Source organism: Orcinus orca, chromosome 2 (genome assembly GCF_937001465.1).
Source record: "Orcinus orca chromosome 2, mOrcOrc1.1, whole genome shotgun sequence".
NCBI classification, from domain to species: domain Eukaryota; kingdom Metazoa; phylum Chordata; class Mammalia; order Artiodactyla; family Delphinidae; genus Orcinus; species Orcinus orca.
This window is the reverse complement of record NC_064560.1, coordinates 95,257,677-95,280,688: the sequence shown is the minus strand read 5'-3', so window position 1 is coordinate 95,280,688 and position 23,012 is coordinate 95,257,677. Positions and strand designations below refer to the sequence as shown.

General features: G+C 45.5%; 1 protein-coding gene across 3 annotated transcripts in view; it reads left to right on the top strand.

Annotated features, from left to right (window-relative positions):
* USP3 (ubiquitin specific peptidase 3) overlaps positions 1–23,012 on the top strand; it is a 214,862-nt gene that overhangs the window by 105,863 nt on the left and 85,987 nt on the right. Inside the window, exon 1 of one of the 3 annotated variants that reach the window (XM_004274724.3) lies at positions 14,250–14,492. The exons of the other annotated variants lie outside the window; for them this stretch is intronic. Coding sequence (XP_004274772.1) covers positions 14,402–14,492 — 91 coding nt within the window. The 5' untranslated portion in view covers positions 14,250–14,401. Of the gene's footprint in view, positions 1–14,249; positions 14,493–23,012 lie in introns of those variants that run through there. 3 annotated transcript variants of the gene reach the window in all.

Sequence of the window (23,012 nt, the reverse complement as noted above, 5' to 3'; positions counted from 1 at the left end):
GAGTATAGTTGCTTTATGATGTGTTAGTTTCTTCTGTACAGCAAAGTGAATCAGTTATACGTATAGATATATCCCCTCTTTTTTGGATTTCCTTCCCATTTAGATCACCACAGAGAATTGAGTAGAATTTCTTGTGCTATACAGTAAGTTCTCATTAGTTACCTATTTCATACATAGTAGTGTATATATGTCAATCCCAATTTCCCAGTTCATCCCCACCCCCCCTTCCCCTCTTGGTATCCATAAGTTTGTTCTCTACATCTGTGTCTCTATTGCTGCTTTGCAAATAAGTTCATCTGTACCATTTTTCTAGGTTCATCTGTACCATTTTTCTAGAATCCCCATATAAGCGATATTATACGATATTTGTTTTTCTCTTTCTGACTTACTTCACTCCGTATGACAGTCTCTAGGTCTATCATGTCTCTACAAATGACCCAATTTTGTTCCTTTTTATGGCTGAGTAATATTCCATTGTATATATGTACCACATCTTTTTTTTTTTTATCATCGTTATTGGAGTATAATTGCTTTACTATGGTGTGTTAGTTTCTGCTTTATAACAAAGTGAATCAACTATACATATACATATATCCCCATATCTCTTCCCTCTTGCATCTCTCTCCCTCCCACCCTCCTTATCCCAACCCTCTAGGTGGTCACAAAGCACCGAGCTGATCTCCCTGTGCTATGCGGCTGCTTCCCACTAGCTATCTATTTTACATTTGGTAGTGTATGTAAGTCCATGCCACTCTCTCACTTTGTTCCAGCTTACCCTTCCCCCTCCCCATGTCCTCAAGTCCATTCTCTAGTAGGTCTGCCTCTTTATTCCTGTCCTGCCCCTAGGTTCTTCATGACCATTTTATTTTTTTAGATTCCATATATATGTGTAAGCATACGGTATTTGTTTTTCTCTTTCTGACTTACTTCACTCTGTATGACAGACTCTAGGTTCATCCACCTCACTGCAAATAACTCAATTTCATTTCTTTTTATGGCTGAGTAATAGTCCATTGTATATATGTGCCACATCTTCTTTATCCATTCATCTGTCAATGGACAGATGCTTCCATGTCCTGGCTATTGTAAATAGTGCAGCAATAAACATTGTGGTACATGACTCTTTTTGAATTATGGTTTTCTCAGGGTATATGCCCAGGAGTGGGATTGCTGTGTCATATGGTAGCTCTATTTTTAGTTTTTTAAGGAACCTCCATACTGTTCTCCATAGTGGCTATATCAATTTACATTCCCACCAACAGTTCAAGAGGGTTCCCTTTTCTCCACACCCTATCCAGCATTTGTTGTTTGTAGATTTTCTGATGATGCCCATTCTAACTGGTGTGAGGTGATACCTCATTGTAGTTTTGATTTGCATTTCTCTAATAATTAGTGATGTTGAGCAGCTTTTCATGTGCCTCTTGGCCATCTGTATGTCTTCTTTGGAGAAATGTCTATTTAGGTCATCTGCTCATTTTTTGATTGGGTTGTTTGGTTTTTTGATATCGAGCTGCATGAGCTGTTTGTAAATTTTGGAGATTAATCCCTTGTCAGTTGCTCATCTGCAAATAATTTCTCTGATTCTGAGGGTTGTCTTTTTGTTTTGTTTATGGTTTCCTTTGCTGTGCAAAAGCTTTGAAGTTTAATTAGGTCCCATTTGTTTATTTTTGTTTTTATTTTCATTGCTCTAGGAGGTGGGTCAAAAAAGAGCTTGCTGCGATTTATGTCTAAGAATGTTCTGCCTACGTTTTCCTCTAAGAGTTTTATAGTGTCCAGCCTCACATTTAGGTCTTTAATCCATTTTGAGTTTATTTTTGTGTATGGTGTTAGGGAGCGTTCTGATTTCATTCTTTTACATGTAGCTGTCCAGTTTTGCCAGCACCACTTATTGAAGAGACTGTCTTTTCTCCATTGTATATTCTTGCCTCCTTTGTCATAGATTAGGTGACCATAGGTCTGTGGGTTTATCTCTGAGCTTTCTATCCTGTTCCATTGATCTACTTGTGCTTATTTAGGACTCACGTGAGTTACTGTCCGTTTTTCACTCAGTCTGTTCCTTTCCCCGGGAGAGGGGCCACGTGCTACCTCCCAGGGGTGTCTCCTTGCATACCAGCCTCTTTTGGACTTAAAGAGGATGGAGATCTTTTAGGGAAGGGAAGAGAGAATGCCTGCCTGCCTGCCACCCAGCACTCAAAAGAGCAGGCCGACCAAGCCCAAACTCTCATGCCTTGGATCTTCCCCAACTCCACCCCAAGAGTCTATCAGAGTGTGAATCTAGAAACCATCTACACGAGCTCCCCATGGGAACAAGAAGCTACAAGAAGGCAGGCAAGGAGTAAGGGCTCTAATTTAAGATTAGAACACATAAGATTCACATGTTCTAGTCAAATCCATATTTATAAAAATAAATCCAGATTTATCTGGATTTATATTTGGAATATATACCATATATCCAAATATCTGGAATATATACCATATTTATAAAAATAAATCCAGATTTATCATATGTGATGATGCCTGTCTCACACCACACCAAAACGTCTTTATGGGGCTATCATAGAGAAACAGGATAGAAACCCTGGGCTGGGGATAAGGAGACCTGGTTCTCTTCCTGGCTTGGCTTCTTTTTTATTAATTTTAATTTTAGTTTATTTTTTCAGCTTTATTAAGGTATAATTGACAAACATATAAAACATATAAAGTGTCCATGGTGGTGATTTGATATGCGTATACATTGTGAACTGGTTTGGCCTCTTTAGGTGTCAGTTTCCTCATCGGTAATAGGGTGACTGGACTACATGACCTCCAAAAGTCATTCAAGGGCCAAGATCCTAACCCAGGATCCTGTCTCCAAGGGAAAGACTGCCACCTGGCATTCAGATCTTCCCACCACGACAACTGTGCAAACTAGTGTCACCCTCACCCACAGACACACAACACTGTCCTATCACAGGGAACTCAGTTTTGGACAGGCTGCTGGTGCACAGAAGGAAGTAGGAGGTCAGCGTATTCAAGGGAACTCAGCCCTAAGAAGAGCTGATGGCCCTACCCAAAGTCTCAGGAGGCTGAAATGTATCAAAACTCCCATTTAATAATGTGCACTGAGAACCACAGGTGCCACGTGAAGGACATTGCTGTTCCCATCCCACCCTTCTCCACCCCACTCTAAATCCTGTCCCCTTTACCCGTTTCCAGGATGGCTACCCCTGGAAACCAAGGTACAATCTGAAGGCTGTTTGGCAAGTGTGAGTGTCTCTGTGACAGGCGGGGCTCCCTGGTCCTCTAGAGTTCTGCCCTCCTAGGCCTCTGTCCCCCCCCACCCTCAGTGCCAGAGACACAGTGGCCAAGTTCCTTTGCAAATGCCCTTTCTCCATGCTCCTGGCTGCTTTTCCTATTTCTGATTACTCAGGTTCCCATTAAAGTGTGGGGATGGCTTTGGGGAAATTCTCTAGTAGATGCTAATTTAGCATAAATGAGATTGGAGGAGCTGATTTCCTGGGAAGTGTCTGACTTTATTAGTTGGGAAGGGTGTAGCCCACCTCCTACAGGGCCTGGGGCTGCCCCCTTTTGCCAACCCTCCCCCCCCCACTCTTTCCTCAGAATCCTTTCAGTCTTCGCCAACCCCTCTGACCTCCTTGCAACCAGGCCCAGGTTGCAAGGAGGTCATTTTTGTCTCCCAGTGGGAATATTCTAGTAGGCTTCTCCCCAGATATCCACACTAGGGCGTCCAAGGCAAAAGAGCGAGCTTCAAAAATGTGTATAGGGTAAAGTTGGTGACCCATGTTTATAGGAACCTGCTTTATGAGTGGCAAGAGTTACACGTTCTACACATATTATCTCAACCATTCTTTACCACTCTATGGGGTAGGCACTATTGTAACCTCCGTTTTACAGGTTTTGGACCTAAGCGGTTCAGAGAGAGTACATCGCTTATCCAAGATCACACAGTTATTAAGAGGTGGAGGGGCGCTCAAACTCAGTTCTGTCCATTGCCAAAACCAAGTCTCTGTCCATCAAGTCACTGTCTTCAAAGGCCAAACATTTGTTGAGAACCTACTATGTGTAAAACCCTGGGGCCAGTACTGTGATAAATAGCCAGATGAATGAGGATGGGCAGCTCTTGCATTCCAGGGAGACAGTTTCTAACTGGGCGGTAGTATAAATGTGAGGAATTCTGTTCCAAAGCAGATTGCAATAAGTGCTGTCTCTAAGGACAAGCAGAGTCCCATGGGAACGTGAATAAAGGAGGGAGGTTAATCCATGCTGCGTGTTTGTGAGAGAGGGAGAGAGAGAGAGAGAGGAGGAAAGAGGAGAGGAAGAGGAGAAGGAGGGAGTGGGAAAGAGAGAGAAAATATGAATGAGATGGGTGCTGGGCAGAATTTTTCTAAACATGGGCTCGGTGTTGCGCCCTCGGTGGGTTGGAGGGCTTCCACAGGCTGGAGTGAAAGAGGCCGAACAAAGAGCTTGAGCAAGAAGCCAGGGCGAGAGCACTGAGAATCTGCTCAGCAGTCAGGCCCGTGTGGTAGGTGGAGAAGCAAGGCTGGCAGGTCAGTCAGGACCAAATTAGGGGAAACTTGATGCCATGGAAGGGTCTAGGCTTGCTTCTGGGAGCAGTGGGCAGCTGCTGACAGCTTCTAATAGAGCACAGGCAGGAAGTGATGATGCAAGTTTGCAGTGAGATCTGGCAGTGAGAGGTGGGGATGTGGCCTTTGCGTGGTTCCTCCCTTCTTTGGCCAACACCCACTGCCAGGCTGGCCACTCACGAAGAGAACTGGTTCCAGCCGTGCAAGCTCCCAGTCTTAGCACAGGCTGAGCGCAAGGCCCCTTCAAGGCCTATGGGAGGGGTTCAAAGAAGGGAGTGTCCTGATGTTTTTTTTGGCTGTCGGGGAAGGTGTGGTCCAGTAGGAAACATTGAGGGTCCTGGGGTAGGAGATGGCGGGCATGGGCAGGGGAAATGGAAAGGAAATGTATTCTGAGACATGGTGAAGTCTTTTCAACTCAGCCAAAGCAGAATAAGTGCCCTCGCCCCTTACAAATTCAGGCTAGTTTCTGACTTTGAAAATCTTTTTTAAGGAAGTACAGATGAATTTGTCTTTCAAGTGCTGTAAAAATTCAATGAAATCCAGAAACCAGTTGCCAGGCCATTCAATTCACCAGAATTATTTTTTTGATTCAGTTATAAGAAAAAGTGGTAAATGACTATAGCCAAGTTAATATCAGCACGTTGGGCTTCCCTGGTGGCGCAGTGAGTGGTTAAGAATCCGCCTGCCAGTGAAGGGGACACGGGTTCGAGCCCTTGTCCGGGAAGATCCCACATGCCGCAGAGCAACTAAGCCCGTGCACCACAACTACTGAGCCTGTGCTCTAGAGCCCACGAGCCACAGTTACTGAAACCCACATGCCACAACTACTGAAGCCCATGTGCCTAGAGCCCGTGCTCCGCAACAAGAGAATCCACCGCAATGAGAGGCACGTGCGCTGTGATGAAGAGTAGCCCCCGCTCGCTGCAACTAGAGAAAGCCTGCTTGCATGGCAACAAAGACCCAACGCAGCCAAAAATAAATTAATTAATTAATTAAAAAAAAAAAGAAATCAGGATGCAGTAATAACCAAAATGGGAAAATAATTTGAAAAAGAATAAATACCTGTGTATGTATAACTGAATCACTATGCTGTACACCTGAAACTAACACAACATTGTAAATCAACTATACTCCAATATAAAATAAAAGATTAAAAAAAAATCAGGATGCATTTTCTGCAAGATTAACGAAGAGTAGCCCGTGCTTGCCGCAACTAGAAAAAGCCCGGGAGCAGCAATGAAGACCCAGTGCAGCCAAAAATTAAAAAAAAAAAGCAGCTAGTTTAGCTCACAACTCAAAAAAGTGCTTTAAAAAAAAAATCAGGATGTCAACCATAAAACTACCCACTGTGGATGACCACAGGCAGAATCAGCGGTACACGTAGAAGGTGACAGTCTAGGACCCATTCGAGGGGTATGGGGGAGGCAAGCCTGCCTCTGTAGCCATCTTTCTCCAGGAGAACCAGCTCATGCATCCTGCACACAGGAAGGGCCGAACGAGAAGCATGAAAAAATCCTTTTGCAGCTTCGCTTTGCACAGACTCTGGCAAGCGAGGAGCGCTCTGATGTCAAGAGCTGCCCAGAGGACTCTGTGTTGCTGGACAAATGTGTCACCTCTCTAGCACCAGTTTCCTCCTCTCTGAAACTTCTGGCCCTTCCAGTTCTCTCATCATTCTTCCCTAAGGGCTCTCAGGGTAATCTTCCACGAAGCCTTGCTGATTCTGAGCTCCATTTCCAGCCTGAAAGCACCAGACTCTCCACAGGTAGCTGACAAAGGCCAAAAGGGCTCTAAAGCCCTTTCCTTACTTTTCCACTATTGTTCTTCAGATGGTAATAATGTGGAATACCTTTTTTCTCCTGCTGCTGCCAATTTATAACTGGGTCAACCACAGCAGAGCTTTCTAGATGATGGAATTATAAAATATGCTTATAACCTTTGGTGTGATTACATAAATGCATAAATTATGGGTGTTGGCAACTTCAGAAAATGGTTCTGATCATGACATGTGGATCCCTGTTCTCCCTTTCCAAACATTAAGTATTTGGCTAAGGGAGACAGAGCAGGGGAATCTCCATTTTGGAAGCAGCTATTATTGTTCCTATTTCATAGACACAGGCTCCAGAGGGGTCAGGCTGCTGGCCCAAGGTCACACAGCAGGCCAGTGGCAGAAGCAGGACACCAGCCTGATTGGACCCAAAGCCTTGCTTCTTTACAGTGCATCAGACACCTCATGGAAGGGTCTGGGACTATGAAAATCTATGTTCTGGTTGGGTGAGAAATTCATTTTCTGGTTAGCTGGATATTCCTGATAGCTGAATTGTCAGGTTAGGTTAGGTTAGGAGGAGTGGGGGAAGGCAGAGATGGAGGTTCTCTAAAGCCTAGGATTCTTTTCCCCACCAAAATCCTACTTCTTAAAGTGTATGGGCCTCTCCCTCTCAGTGGTTTGCAAGCTCCTCATGGACACAGTCTCAGAGGTCTGGTCATGATTATGGTGTGGGGCAGTCACCTCTGCATTCAAATCTCTCCTATTTGGTTCTTCTTCTTTTTTAAAAAAAAATTTATTTATATATATTTGGCTGCACTGGGTCTTAGTTGCGGCCAGCGGGATCTTCGTTGCAGCCTGTGGGCTCTTAGTTGTGGCATGCAGGATCTAGTTCCCCAACCAGGGATCAAACCTGGCCCGCTGCACTGGGAGCATGGAGTCTTAACCACTGGACCACCAGGGAAGTCCCTCTCCTATCTGGTTCCACCTAGGTGTGTGCTGTGGTTTTCATTTGCATTTCCCAGATGACTAATGCAGTTGAACATCTTATAGATGTTAATAATTGTTAGTGGTACCCTTTTTTCCTCTGTCTTATCTCTCATCTTTCTGCGTCTTTGCACCCTTATCCTCTCTCCCAGGACCTGGCAAAATGCAACCCTGAAAGAGTCCCGAGTCCTGGGAACCCAGATTTCTCTATGATGGCAGTTCTCTGCTCCAGAGCATCAGCTGCCCTTTAATGTCTTTCTGCCCTCCTTGCCAGCCTCACCTCTTACCTTTCTACCTCCTTGCACATGACTCTCCAGCCAGACTGGCAGTCTCAGACCCTCTCTGAGTCTCTGAGCATTTGAAGGTACGGTTCCCTCTGCCTGGGATGCTATGACCCCCCTCCCCCACTCTACCTGGTTAACTTCTTTTTTAATTTTTTATTTATTTTTTAATATTTCAATAAATTTAACCAGAACAAACGTAACGTAGGGGTAAAAAAAAGATTACAAAAACGTAAACTACATCTTGACAAAGACCTGTAGGAAATAATGTGCAAACCAGCGCTGGTCCCCAGAAACACTTTGCATTAACTTTTTTTTTTTTCACACACACACCCTGTATTTTATTTTTACAAGAGATAAATAAACTGACACCAAGCATTGTAAATGGATGACCACAACAAAAGCAACAACGATTGCAATTACCGAACACGAAACACACTCATACTATGTCATAATATTGACATTCAGTCCAGTAATCCTCCACTGTAACAGGGACCTGGTTAACTTCTGTATACCATTCAAGTCTCAGATCATATGTCACTTCCTCCAGGAAGTCCTGCCTGATGCTTCCCCCACCCTCACCCACCAGCCTGGGTTAGTTGCCCCTTGTTTGTGGCTAAGTAACATCCTGTACTTCCCTTCATAACACTTATCACGCTGGGTTGCACTTGCCTCTTTGCTGATCTGTTTCTCTTGCTCCCTTCCTCATCCCTTTGAGGATGAGACTTTGTGTTGTTTCACTTTTCTATCCCGTGAGCCTTGGGCATCAGTAATATTTGTTGAATGAACAATCTGGCCTGGATACCTTTAAAAAGGATAAAAATCTGCCCTTCTGGCCAGCTATCCTAGAATCAGTGATTTCAGGCCACCATCCTTCATCCTCCACATCAACCCTCCTATTTGACAAGGTCTCAAGGAAATGGACACTTATTGAGGGTCTACGGTATACCAAGCACCAAGCCAGGCCCGTTCTGTGTGAAGTCATTTTCACAATTTAAAGGCTTAAGACTCCATGTCTAGATGGCACTTTGAAATTCAGAGGCTCTGATGTCCAGTCAGTCAATGAACAAAGGGGAAAGGAGTGATATTACACTTTCCATCTTGACAGTGGCAAAGAGATGTCAACAGAGGAGGCCCCCATGTAGTGCAGAGCTCTAAGTCCCTGTACCTTCAGTGCCTGGCACGTGGCAGGAGTGCATACAGTATTTGTTGGGTAAATGAACAAATGGTTGAAGAGGAAGCACAGAAAGAAAGAGCAGACTGGAAGCTTAGAAGACCCAACGTTTCTTTCTGGACCTGACCTAATATATTTCCCCCACGTGTTGATAAACAAAACTAGACACTGAAGTATTTTTGTCATGGGCAGCTGTCCACAGTGCCAGCCAAGGCTGATCCTTGTGATTTCTGCTCACTCTATTGACTAAAAATGACTGCACCCAGCTGTAAAGGGAGCTGAGAAATTTCTTTTCTGAAACCAGGAGGAAAAGAAAACAGATTTGGGGTGAACAGTTAGCAGTCTCTGCTGCGGGATACAAGGACGGTCTTGCCTCTGCCAGTGTCACTGGGTGGCCCTGAGCTATCACAGGATAAATGGATGTTCACTCTAGAACGGCCCTTGGGGATCATCCAGATTCAACTCCCTGATTTTACAAATGGGAGACTGGGGCCCAGAGAGAAAAGTGACTCCTTGACTTGTCAAAGAGTTGTTTGGTGCTAGAGCCATTTGGTTTTGCTTAATTGGTCAGTGCTTTAGCTGCAAAGTGGGTCTTTAAACAAGAAAACCTTCTCATCTCCTTCATAAAAGTGCTGTGAAGTTCACATTTCAATGATAAAGAAGAAAGCATTAAAAGCAATAGAAAAAAGCAATACAAATTAAGATGTTGATGATACAATGATTGTTACAATGGTACTGAATATAAATGATCCTTTCTTTAGTTACTTAAAAGGCTCTTCTGTGTCCTGTGGTCCTTAAGAGTCTTCTTCCTAATTAGGAACTTCAGCTACCCCCATAAAATATGGCAAAATTATTTAGCTGGCCATGTGTGTGAGGGGTGAAAACCACTTTTGATAAAAGAGCAATTACTAATTGTGTAAATTTATGCAATTGTTTATACCTTCTTTGAGCTTTAGTTCTTTCATCAGTAGAAAGGAAATGATAATACCTCCAACTAAGATTTGTTGTGGGGATTAAAGAAGAAATGAAAACCACTTGATATAGTATCTTGCTCCCAGTTGGGACCCACTTAATGTAAATTTCTTTTCTTGCAGAGTTAGGGTCCTTTCTGTGAATACCTAGGGGAACATTACACACAATGATTGATGTAATTGCTCTTGAAAGGGGCACTTCCAACAACATTTAATCAATAAATATAATCTTTTCCCAATATCTTCAATCGCTGAACTCATTGCCTAGGATCTACAGTTGAAAAGAAAAGCATCTGCTCCCAAAGGAGACTGAAATGTAAACAGAAAAGCCCAGCACCATGTGACAAGATGCAGGAACAGAAAGAGTGATGGTGTGAGGGGAGGGCATAGAAGTCTGCTTGGTTGAGTGATGGAGGGCTTCCCTAAGGAGGCTGTATGCTTCATGGGAGAGGAGTTACAGCTGGGCAGGTAAAAGGGAATGGAGGGGAGGACACAGGTGTGAGGAAGCACATTGTCTATAATGAGGGAGCTATTTTAGATATTGCTAGAACCGTTGTTTTTTTTTTTAAAGCTTTAACAAAAGAGAAGGGACAGGTGACTGTGATAGCAGTGGGTTTCCAATTTTATCTTGCCACACGTAGGGAGCCGCTGAAGAATTTGGGACAGGGAGATAATGCAAAAGGGGTGAATGAAAGGAACTGGGAGAATGACAGCCAGTGAGGGCTGCCTGGCTGAAGCCCACACCCAGCCCCATCATTCATTTAATCATTCAACAAATAGTTCCTGAGGACCTGCCATGCACCAGGCTGAATTCCAGAAGCTGGAAATCAGGCAATGAACAGGACTAGCAAGGTCTCTGTTCTCATGGAGGAGACTGACAATAGATAAACAAGTAAACAAGGAAGTATCAGATAAGTGCCTCTTGGAAATTAAACAAGGTGATAAAAGAGTCCCTGAGCGGCTTCTCCTCACCCTCTCCCCCTCCTTCGGAATACTCACCAAGCCTCCTCTTGAGTTTTCCAAGGAGGTTTTGCTCCTAGAAAAATCTCTAAGGTAAATAATTAACCTAGCTCTCTCGGTGCTTCCAATAAGGCTTCTTCCCCTGGGCCTGGTCAGCTTGCAATCCTCGCTTCCGGACCACCAATTCTGCCAGAAGTCTCAAGTCTAAAAGTTAGGGGATGGTCATAACAACCTTGAGACCGGTCCTGATCATGGTTCCCTCCGCAACCTGTAACCCCCCACTTCGCCACCCCCGCTCCTGGCTCAACCCTCCCTCCTCCCTTTATATAGATATAGCCTTTAGAAGAAAAACATTTGATAGTGTGATTGAAATTGTGCATTCCTCTCCTCTGAAAAATGCAAACTTTTAAAACTCGTCCTCCTCTGCTGGCAAGAGCCGCCCTCCTCCCGCATCCCTACCCCCTGGGACTCCCGAGGGCTGGGCGGGGACTCTCGGAGGCGGCGCGTTCCCGGCACCCGGCACCCGCGCTGGAGGCTGGCTCTGCACCACCAGGGCTCACCCTTGTGTAAGTCAGAGCTCCTCAGCGCCGAAGGGATGTGGGCCGAGAACCAAAAAGAAAACGTAGTAATAAATGTAGCCGAAGAAACGAGGGACTAAAAAAGCAGATTTCCCAGTGTGCCCCGTGGTCTTCCCCCGTTTGACACATTTACTCACCACGAGTTTTTTTTTTCCAAAGAAAAAAAATTTTTAATTATGAAAACTTTCAGAGACACAGGAAACTTTTAGGTAAACCTAGCAAAAGTCCCAGGAGGGACTTCTGATTTTGCCCAGCTTCTCTGAACTGCCTGATAGTCATAGTTCGCCCTCTGCGGTCTATACCAGTCAGGGGGGGACTAGGTTAGGGGCCCTGCTCGGAGCGGTTTTTATTCTACTTAGAGCGAGAAGACTTTAATAAAAACTATTTTTCCTTTCTTTTTTTTTTTTCTCCGCTGGCAGATTACACCTCACAAGGCGTTTTCACATTCCTGATGCCGTTAAAATCATAAACTCAGAGCTGAAGGGAAATTTACAAATCAAGGGGGGGAGAAGGGGATGACTACCTGGCATATATTGGGCCACTTCCTAACCCCCTGCCCATGATAGACATTGCTAATCGATCACTCATTCATGATTGAACACATTTATTGGATGCCCTCCATGTTCCACATGTTATGTTAGGAATACAGCAGGAAACCAGACAGACTTCTTTTGCTACCCTTATGGACCTCCAAGGGGAAGACAGACATTAAACAAATAATTACGTGCCTGAAGAGTGTTTTAAAAAGGCAGAATATGGGGGCAGACAAGGGCATCACACACCTGGAGGTAACCTGGAGTTGGGGCAGGGGCAGGAAAGGCCTCCCTGAGGAAGTGACATTTAAGCTGAGGTCTAGATGATAAGGAAACTGAGTCTTTGCAAGGGTGAAAAAGGAACCGTTACATGCTAGGATAAAAGACTGGCGTGAGTTCAGGGCATGTTTCATGGCTAAATGAGGGGGCATGGATCGTAAATGGGGGGTAGGTTTCTGGAAGGAAACAGGTTGATACAACCAGGCCTTGAAAAAGAATCGGTTGATAGGAGGAGAGGGTTGGGACAGCCTGGGCAGAGGTCACATTTATTGTTTATCCTCCCCCTTCCTAGGAATTATCCTCTCACCTGCTGTCATTAAAAAGAAAAAAGAAAAAAGCTATAAATTATTGACTGTCTACTACGGGGTGGCAATTCTCACGAATTCTCGCATCTTCCTTGAGAGATAAGTATTATTTTCCCAGTTTTACGGATAAAAAAGGCTTGGGAGGACTAGAGACACTTGCTAAAGTTGGTCACCAAGTAGGCAGCAGGGCTAGGATTTGAGCAGCTGCACTTTCCACAACTCATCACTGCCATGAAACCTCAAGATGGCTTGCTCTAAAGCAGTCAAGTAAAACTTGGGGAGCAATCAAAGAGCATTGACAGAGGAACTGGAAATACTCCGGGAGTTGGTGAAGGGGGGGCGGGGGGGGAGGAAAGTGTGGGCAGAGAGGCCGCAGGTGAGTGGACACCGTTAGGCAGAGGAGTGCGCGGCCGAAACCGAGAGGTGGCGGGTGGTGGGGAGGATGGCGAGGCGTCCTAAGTGACTGAGAGGGCATCCCTGGACTGCTCCAGGACTGCACTGCGGGGAGGTGCCCTGCTCTAACCACTACCCGGCCCGGCCCAGTTAATCATTTCCTGACCTTCCTTCCTCCTCTCGCCCAGCCCGCAGGATTGCCACATCAGCCTCCCCCTCCCCCTACTCGCCTCCTGGCCCTGTTGCTCCTTCGCCGGGTTTTACAAGGAGCCTCAACTTTGAGGCAATGTTCGTAATAGCCCGGGACGTCCTCAAGGCCTTGCCCCGGAGAGATAGCAGGCTCGCTAGGGTGTAACGCTTGCCCTACCGGCCGCTGGAGGCTTGCCCTATCCTCTTTTCTACGAAGGGGTCAGAGAGGCGGGGATCCAATCCCGGCACGGATTAACCAATTACAGACTCGGTTTCCCCTGCGGTAAAAAGGAGGATGGTTAGAGCAGCTGGCGGTGTGGTGCGAGGTTTAAATGAGGTACTGTGTGTTAAGTGCCTGGTTAGGAGACAGCAGCAGGTGTTTAACAAATGTTAGATCCCTTCCCTTTTTATCACCTGGTAACCGGGACCGCCCCGCTCAGCACACCCAGGTTAGTTACCTCATTTAAACTTACACTGGAGGGTGAGGCATGAATGTCCGACCACGTGCTCGAGGTAATGCAGCTGGTGAGTCACAGTGACCGGGTTTGAACCCAGATTCACGATCGTCCCCGCACTCAGCACCCAGGTGGCTGGCAAAGGCCACGTGTTCAGAACCTAGAACGATACCCAGTCAGTATCGTACCTGCCGCAGGGAGCAGACCACTAAACCAGTACTGCTCTGGGACCTATGCATCCCGCTGGGCCACCGGGGGCCAGGCCCTTAACCTCTCTGAGCTTGTGCCTTCGTGTGTAAAATGGGGGCTGTCTGTCTGCCCGGGTGGTTTTTATTTTCTTCTTCACACTTTCTTGTGTGGCCAGATTTTCTACCGCAGTGTAGTCCGGCCACCACACACTACGCAGGGTCAGTCTTCTCTGACTGTGAGCGCTCGCCGGGCCGGGGTAAAAGCCGCGGACCGGCCCGGCGTGCCCCGGCTTGGCGCCCCACCCTACCCGGGGCCGGGGGAGGCCGCGGCTGCCGGGGACAGCGGAGTTGGGAAAGTCACTTCCGAGCGCTGTCCGACGCTGGGCTACCAGCCTGCGAGCGCGGGGACCCCACCCCGCGGGAGAGGACGGGGGCGGGGCCGGGCCTGTAGGCGGGGCCTGCCCAGGGGAGGGGAGGGGCCGGCCTGGGAAGACGGAAGCCTCCAGCCTAGGGGTGGCGGCAGAACCCGGATGCCGGAGCACCACGTTTTCCGGAGCCGGGCTTCGGGAGACGGCGGGCGGGAAAACCCGGCGCCCGGAAGCTTTTGCTTTCTTTGACGCAAGGGCTCGGGACGCAGCCGCCGTCGGCCGAGCGCCCGGCGAGGAGCGACCCCAGGCAGAACCTTCGGAGTCCCTCCTCCGCCCCCTCCGCCCCCCCGCCTGGTCTCGGAGCCTCAGTCCTCCTCGCCGCCCTCCTCGTGGCCATGGAGTGTCCGCACCTGAGCTCCAGCGTCTGCATTGCCCCGGACTCAGCCAAGTTCCCCAACGGCTCCCCGTCGTCCTGGTGCTGCAGCGGTGAGTGCGGCCCCAGGCGGCCCTGCAGCGCACCCGAGGCCCCGGCTCTGCCGGGCCTGCCGTCTAGGGGCCGCGGGCAGTCGGCGCGCGGACTCGGGGAGCGGTGCGGGCGAGCCGGGCCCGGCGGCTGGGGAGGGGTACGCGGCGAGGCGGGCGGAGCGGCGGCGGCGGCTCCTTTGTTTCCCGCGGCCCGACGGTCCGGCCGGCGAAGGAGAGGCCCGCGAGGGATAGAGATCGCTGGGGCCACGAGCTCGTGGGGACGGCGGCGAGCGGGGACCCTGGCCTGCGGCTTGCGCCCCCGCGCCGCCCTGCAGTGCCCGGGGGTTGTGCTGGCCTGTGTCGCCGGGTCGGGGGCCGCGGGGGTGGGTGTCCGGCCCCCACAAGGCGGCCGCACGTGTGGCGGGGCCCGAGTTGCGTCCCCTCCTAGACCGGACGGGAAAAGCGCCGCTCAGGCGCGCAGCTTTGTCTGGGCTGCAGGGCGCGCTGGGGCCCTTCGCTACCTGCCCCGGACCCGCTTCCTTTCGCTTCCCCCCATGCTCCGGCGACTAGATCCACGCCGGGCGAGCGGGCGCCGGGACCTCGAGAGGTGCTCAGAACTCGGGCGGCCGAGGTCGGAGTCTTTCATCAGCCCGGGAAGGTGAAGTTTGAAAACAGGCTGCGGGCTGAAAAGCTCAGAAGGCTGATCGAGCAGCTGCTTTGGAGGGGCGGCTCGCGTTGCCTTTCAGATATTTTTGTTTGTTTGAAATTGCTTTGGGATTTCCGAGTCCATGTGCTGTAGGACAGTTATTAGGTTTATGTAATGCTTTTGCATTGCTTAAGCATCTTATCTCCTTCTGCCGGGCCCCTCGGAAGCCCCAGTGCCCTCTTATTGTCTGCTCTAGCGACTTAAGATCGCACCGGCCACACTGCTTTGATTACTTCCTGGTAGGGCCCTGGTGCCGCCGATAGAGTCTTTGTTTATAAGCTTTGAGATGATCAGTGGTAGTTTGCGTTGTAGTGTAAAATTTGAATTGTGCATTTCAAAAATCTTAAGATCATTTGAAGAAATAAAAGGAAGAAAAGAGCAATGGTACGATTTAGCTGTGTGACATTTCTCATTGTGGGCTGGAGCTGGGAGCATAGTTTAGAGAATGCCTTGACACTTTTGACAGGTTACTTAAATGTTGATTATGTCCTTGGAGAAAAATCCAGGTAAGGCCACAAAGAAAAATGTACCCTGGGATAAGGAATGGAAATAACTGCGGTTTCCTTGAGGTGGGTCTCAGAGGTTTGATGCTTTGCTTGCCTTTGTAAAGTCAGATTGTCTTTTTCTGCATAAAGCCCATGAAGATTAACCGGTTAATTGGTTTTATGGTGCAGTATTGCAGTTCTTTTATGAGGGTGTAGAAACTTACCTACGAATGTTTCTTCTACAGTGAATGTTGAGTATGAAACAACAAATAAGGTGTGTCAAATTGCTTTACAAATTAGTTGGTGTTGTATTATCTATAATTGTAGGTAGAGCTGTGGTGCTGTAACTGTAACCCCCGCCCCAGGGATTGAAAAAAAAATGACCAAAGTAAACACTAGGAAAAGCATACCTCATGAGGAATGATGAAATTACTTCTTCTAATCTGTGGTGAACTACAGGGATAGATACAAAGCAGACAGCACACTTCTGGCTGTTTCTAGGTAAAATCACATCAAATTTTAAAATGGCCTCATTGGTCACATGCATCTAAAAAGGAAAAGAGTTTATGCAAGTGGCAGATATCCTGTTGTGAGTCAGTCTTGCCTTTGTCAGTCAGGGCGTCCACTTGAGTGTGGAAAAGAGATGCAGAAAATTGAGCATCTCTTGAACTTAAGTTAAATTGGAGCATAACTAAGAGGCTTGTGCTGATAAAAAGAACAATCTAGCATGTGTAGTCTTCAGGGAGGGGTGTTTTTTTTTTTACATCTTTTTTGGAGTATAATTGCTTTACAATGGCGTGTGAGTTTCTGCTTCATAACAGAGTGAATCAGTTATACATATACATGTTTCCATATCTCTTCCCTCTTGCGTCTCCCTCCCTCCCACCCTCCCTATCCCACCCCTCTGGGCGGTCACAAAGCACCGAGCTGATCAGGGAGGGGTGATTTCTATCCAAGGGCTAGGATGTCATCTTTGCATCTTGCAACGAAGTTTGTCTCTGACATTGCTTTGGGAGGGTGATTTTAGTCATGTGCGTGGATTTGTAGAACCAATAAAGCTAGTTTTGCAACTTTATGTGGGTTTTTTCCTTCTCATGTTCTACGAGTTGAACCCATTTCATGTGGGCCTTCCGCTTTAACTTCTTGGCATCCATTCATTGATATAGTCTCCTGTTTTTGTATTGAGTTTGATCTTGTTCTTGCCTGCCTGTTGTTTCAGTGATTAAATGATTATTAAAGCTGTGAGGGCTTCCCTGGTGGCACGGTGGTTGAGAGTCTGCCTGCTAGTGCAGCTTGTACACGGGTTCGAGCCCTGGTCTGGGAGGATCCCACATGCCACGGAGCAGCTGGACCCGTGAGCCACAACTGCTGAGCCTGCGCGTCTGGAGCCTGTGCTCCTCAACAGGAGAGGCCACGGTAGCGGGAGGCCCGCGCACCGCGATGAGGGGTGGCCCCCTCTTGCCGCAGCTGGAGAAGGCCCTTGCACAGAGGCGAAGACCCAACACAGCCAAAAATAAATAAATAAACAAATGTGGGGTTAAAAAAAAAAAAGCTGTGAGTCCTTGACTAATTCATCCTCTTGGAGGGTTATGTATTCTGGCATTTATTCTCCAGCACTCTGGAATTTCTTCCTTCGTTTCTTTCTTTCTTTTTCTTTCTTTTTGGGTAGCCAGTGTGTGGAATAATGCGGTGACCAAGTATTGAGTCTGATTACATTCTTATTAGGGAGGGAAAAATCTCTGTTTTGGCACTGGGACACTAAATAAAATTAATGCCCTTGCCTTGTTTTCTTTGGGAGCTTGCAGTTACACCACAGTGAAACAGCCTTAACGCAGCCAAGCAAATTGCAAAAGACCAACATCCTAGGCTCTCCTAGGTAGCAGTACATCCTTGGAAGGTAGTTCTGTTTCCTTGGAGCATCGGTTTCATTATGTCATCTGTTAAAAAACAAAGCGGGGGTGGGAGTAATACTTCACATTTACTTCACAGGTTGTTGTTAGGATGAACAAGGTAATTTTGGTGAAAACTTTGAGAAACTCCAAACACTGTTCAAGTAATAGGTGGTATTATAGGTCAGAACATCTTTATAAAGAGGACTCTCGATAAATATCTAAAGCCCCTTAGATAGGGCCTGGGATGGACTGGCTTTATGCTGAATTATGCTTTTCAAGGAGATATATTATTCAACAAGATTAGAGGTGTAAGAAGTAATTATACTTCACAATTAACTTGAGCTTCTTATCTATGGGAAGCCCTTGGTATATATTATTGTATATGTTTTATAATTGTGTACCACAGTGGTTCTCAAGCTTTTTGTCTTCAGGACCCCTTTACCTCTTAAAATTATTAAGAACCCAAAGAGCCTTTGTTTGTACAGCTTATATCTATTGATATTTGCTGTACTAGGAATTAAAACAAAAAAAATTTAATATATATTTATTAAATCATTTACAATTAGCAATAATAATTCCATTACCTGTTAACATAATAGTTTGTATAAAATAACTATAGTTTTCAAAGCAAAAAAATTGGTGAGAAGATTGGCATTATTTTAATTTTCGCAACTCTCTTGTCTGGCTTAATAGAAGACAGCTGGATTTTCATATCTGCTTTTGCATTCAGTCTCTTGAGATATCACACATCATGTAGCTTCTGGAAAACTCCACTGCATGCTGGTGAGAGAATGAGGGTAAAGAATAAAAGTAACATCAGTGTTATTTATGAAAATAGTTTGAACTCATGTACCCCATGCAGGGGTTTTGGAAACTCTCAGGGCCTCAGGATCACACTTTGAGAACCCACTTGTATACAATGATAGTAACAGTTAAGGACACCTGCTCTGATCAAAATAGCTTTAAAATATTAAAGAATTCCTTAAGGCCTTAAAACTAGCACCATTTATGTCTGTGTGGAGACTTACAGAGTTTATAAAATGTATTAGCTGGGACCATGGGGTCCAGTAGTCAGTCCCTTGCTCTCAAAAAAGTTACAGTCTAATCTAGTTGGGGAGAGATAGGAAACTAACTGGTTAGAAGATTAATCCATGTTGTGGTTTACGGTAAATGTTGAAAATAGCAGTCTCCTAATGAGGTAAAAGTTGATTTATGTCTAATTTTGCTAAAGGCATTCTCATATTTATTTATTTATTTATGGCTACGTTGGGTCTTCGTTGCTGCACGCAGGCTTTCTCTAGTTGCAGTGAGCGGGGGCTTCTCTTGTTGCGGAGCATGGACTCTAGGCGCGTGGGCTTCAGTAGTTGTGGCGTGTGGGCTCAGTAGTTGTGGCTCATAGGCTTTAGAGCGCAGGCTCAGTAGTTGTGGCACACAGGCTTAGTTGCTCCGCAGCATGTGGGATCTTCCCAGACCAGGGATTGAACCTGTGTCCCCTGCATTGGCAGGCGGAATGTTTTTTCATTTTTTGTTTTTTGGTTTTTTTTTTGCGGTACGCGGGCCTCTCACTGTTGTGGGCTCTCCCGTTGCGGAGCACAGGCTCCTGATGCACAGGCTCAGCGGCCATAGCTCACGGGCCCAGCCACTCCGCGGCCTGTGGGATCTTCCTGGACCGGGGCATGAACCCGTGTCCCCTGCATCGGCAGGCGGACTCTCAACCACTGCGCCACCAGGAAAGTCCCTAGGCATTCTCATTTTAAATGAAAAAGTTTTAAATAAAAGAAACTAGGACATTCTCTCAAGGTTTTTGTTAAGTGCACATATCAGAAGTTATTTTCTGAAGCTGGAGGCTTGGGCATTTCATATTTATGTGGGTAAAAGAGTTAAACCAGTGGCAAAATACTGAGGAGAAAACCCAAATTGTTTAAAAGGATGCCCTAAACACAACTGTTTTAATAACTAAGGAAAGCCAAAGACTTCAAGCGTTTGGGTTAAGTAGCCGGTTAAATTGGAGATATTTTAATAGCATAGGCATGAGAATTTTTCCGTGATTAATTCTTCAAAGAGTTGAGAAGCCCTCTCTTTTTAAAAATAATTAATTAATTAATTTTTGGCTGCATTTGGTCTTCGTTGCTGCATGCGGGCTTTCTCTAGTTTCTGCGAGCGGGGGCTACTCTTCGTTGCGGCCCGCGGGTTTCTCATTGCTGTGGCTTCTCTTTCTTGCAGAGCACAGGCTCTAGGCACAGGGGCTTCAGTAGTTGTGGCTCTCAGGCTCTAGAGCGCAGGCTCAGCAGGCGGATTCTTAACTGCTGCAGCACCAGGGAAGTCCGAGAAGCCTTCTTAAAGTTTCTAGTACATGCTTGCCCTCACGTTACCTAAGGAAAGTAAGTGTAGGGACTTCCCTGGTGGCGCAGTGGTTAAGAATCCACCTGCCAATGCAGGGGACACAGATTCGAGCCCTAGTCCGGGAAGATCCCACATGCCGCAGAGCAACTAAGCCCTTGCGACACAACTAATGAGCCTGCGCTCTAGAGCCTGCGAGGCACAACTACTGAGCTCATGCGCCAAGAGCCTGTGCTCCACAACGAGAAGCCACTGCAATGAGAAGCCCGTGCACCGCAATGAAGAGTAGCCCCTGCTCCCTGCAACTAGAGAAAGCCCGCGTGCAGCAACGAAGACCCAACGCAGCCAAAAATAAATAAATAAATAAATTTATTAAAAAAAAAGAAAAGTAAGTGTAGATTAAGTAAATGTTTTGCAGTTTGGGTGGATATTGGAGATAAAACTTTTTTTGAAGATCCATTTAGTAGGATGGTGTTCTGATTATTGATTCCTTGTCATTGGTAATAAATCTGTAGTTTGTGATAAAGCTTGCGATAAAGGTGAGAAATCCCGTTGATGGGATGATGAGTTATTTTGTATCGTATTTCTCTCACAACCTGAATCTAAAGAAGACTCTTGTATGCCCAGTAGACTAAATTTTCTAGGTAGGACCAGTCATTTGTTCATCATAAGGTCAAATGCGTTTACTGCATTTTAGTAATAACTCTGTATGAAATATTTATTAAGTGCCTAGAGTGTAATAAGACACTCAGTAAATATTTGCTTAATGAATGAAAGAACTTTCTTGCACTTGGATGGTGGCTGGAATGGCCTTAAACTTTATGTTTAAAATAAATGGAAAGTAAGTGAGCTTCTCCCCAGAATGCTTTCACCAGTCCTCACTTCCAGTTTTTAGTCTGTAAAGTAAACTTTGACTGGATTGTGAGCAACTGACCATCTGCAATGTTGTTACCACAATGAATTTGTATTTGTTTGACATTCTGTGTTTATAGGTGGGCAGGTGGCCATTTTTAGTAGTAAATGTGGATGGGGCAGTTAAAAATCAATGGACAGGTGATACTTTTTTCACATTAATTTTGAAGATTAACATTTGATTTTTATATGCTTTTCTGAAGAATTTAAACTTTTTTAAAAATAGTATTTGTACGCTTAAGTCAAATGTAATTGTCTTTCTGGTTTTTCTGGCAGTATCCACCCCCAGTCCCAGCCCCCAGAACCTTAAAGCAGCCTAAGCATATTTCCAAAGTCTCTGAATAATTGGTAGTACATGTGAAGGACCTGGAATTTAGAATGTGCTCCATGTGTTTGTTTGAAGAGGCTGCAGTCTAGGGATTCAGCCTAACATTTTTGCTGTTGTGAAGAAGTTTTGACACATGGATCAAAAGTTATTTTCTGATGGTATTCTTAGTAGTATACAAAGACTATCCTTGGCCTAAGCAGGAGAGAGGATGGGATTGATGGGAGAATTTGAACTCTGTTTCTGTTTCTTGTTATTCATTTATCCTCAGAATAGCTCATTCTCATCATTCTTTGCTTTTACAGCATTAGCCTTAGGCTCTTATACCATCCTTTTTCCTCTTTGAAATTTATGCAATTTCCTTCTTTACTGGAATATAATAGATTAATTTTGGATCCTTTAAACTCAATTTGGTAATACTTATGTTTTTCTAGTGTTTGTAGCTCAGTAAGCAGAACAGTGAGTAATTTAGTTTGTAGCTCATTGAGTAATTTAAATTCCTGTTTTAAAATTTAATTGAGTCCCTCTTCCATCAGGGAGTAATTTACAAATATCAGTGCATTTCCCCCAACCTACTTTGTTTTTTCTTTTTGAGCTATTTCCCCTTTCTTGAGCTGTATTATATATTTTCCTTCTTTGAAAAAAAAAATTAGTGTCCAACCTATGGGTTTCGTGTTCAACCTAGGTATCCATATAGACTTGGGTAGTAGTTTATTAATGTTTGAAGTGGAAAATATATACTGTTTAATGTATTTTAGTGTTTTATGTTTATTCATAGTGCCTTTAAACGTGAGAGCAACTGCATTCTAGGTGTTTTAATAGAGCTTTCCTGGACAGATGGTTAGATTCGCAGCAGGGGCTAGTACTTTTTGGAGGGTTTATTTGTGATGAAGCTTACCTTGATTGACAGCTTAGAATGCTGAGAATACCATTAACAACAGGAACAGCTTGTTCATCTTACCTAGAATTGTTTTGTGCCAAGACCTCTCGAGATGCTCTGTGATTTGTTAACAGTCTGTTTTGAGAATGTAGGTAAGAGTAGGTATCTTTCACAATGAAAGGAAATTTACCTAAAAATTGTTCATTGCAGTTGTATCCTGAGATCTTTCCGATTGTTCAATGATCTTTGGCTTAGAAATTTGTAAACAGAGATCATCTTTTAACTGCTGTGAGTCTGCAGATGTTAGTATATATAGTAATTCCAGATGTTTTCTCATCTATGAGTTTTACTCAGTAGGAGGAGAGCTGAGAACAACATAAAGTAACTTCAAAGCAGTTGGCTAGCATTTAATCCTGACTAATTTAATTAACTACCCATCCTTGTAGTTTTTCCTGTTTCATAGATTGTGAAACAGACAAAGATTAACAGAGTTGCTCAAGATGCTTGGGGGCATTAGAGATAGCCCAAAGTTTAAATTCAAATACCATTCAAACCATACTTCTGGCTTGCCTTTGTAAAAGCAGGGTCTTTATTTTGTCATCTAGTCACTTACTGCTTGATAAGTTAAAGGATTATAGATGTTTGGAAACATACTCTGAGTAATTCCTTTGAAGATTTTTGATGTGAAAGTACATTTTAAATTCTACCTTTTGAAAATAATTTTAGATTTGTTTTTTTTTTTTTTTTTTTTTTTGCGATAGTCAGACCTCTCACTGTTGTGGCCTCTCCCGTTGCGGAGCACAGGCTCCAGACGCGCAGGCTCAGCGGCCATGGCTCACGGGCCTATCCACTCCGCGGCATGTGAGATCCTCCCGGACCAGGGCACGAACCCGTGTCCCCTGCATCGGCAGGCGGACTCTCTCAACCACTGCGCCACCAGGGAAGCCCTAGATTTCTGTATTTGATTAGCCCTTCCTCCCCCTGTTTATTGATTAAAGTGC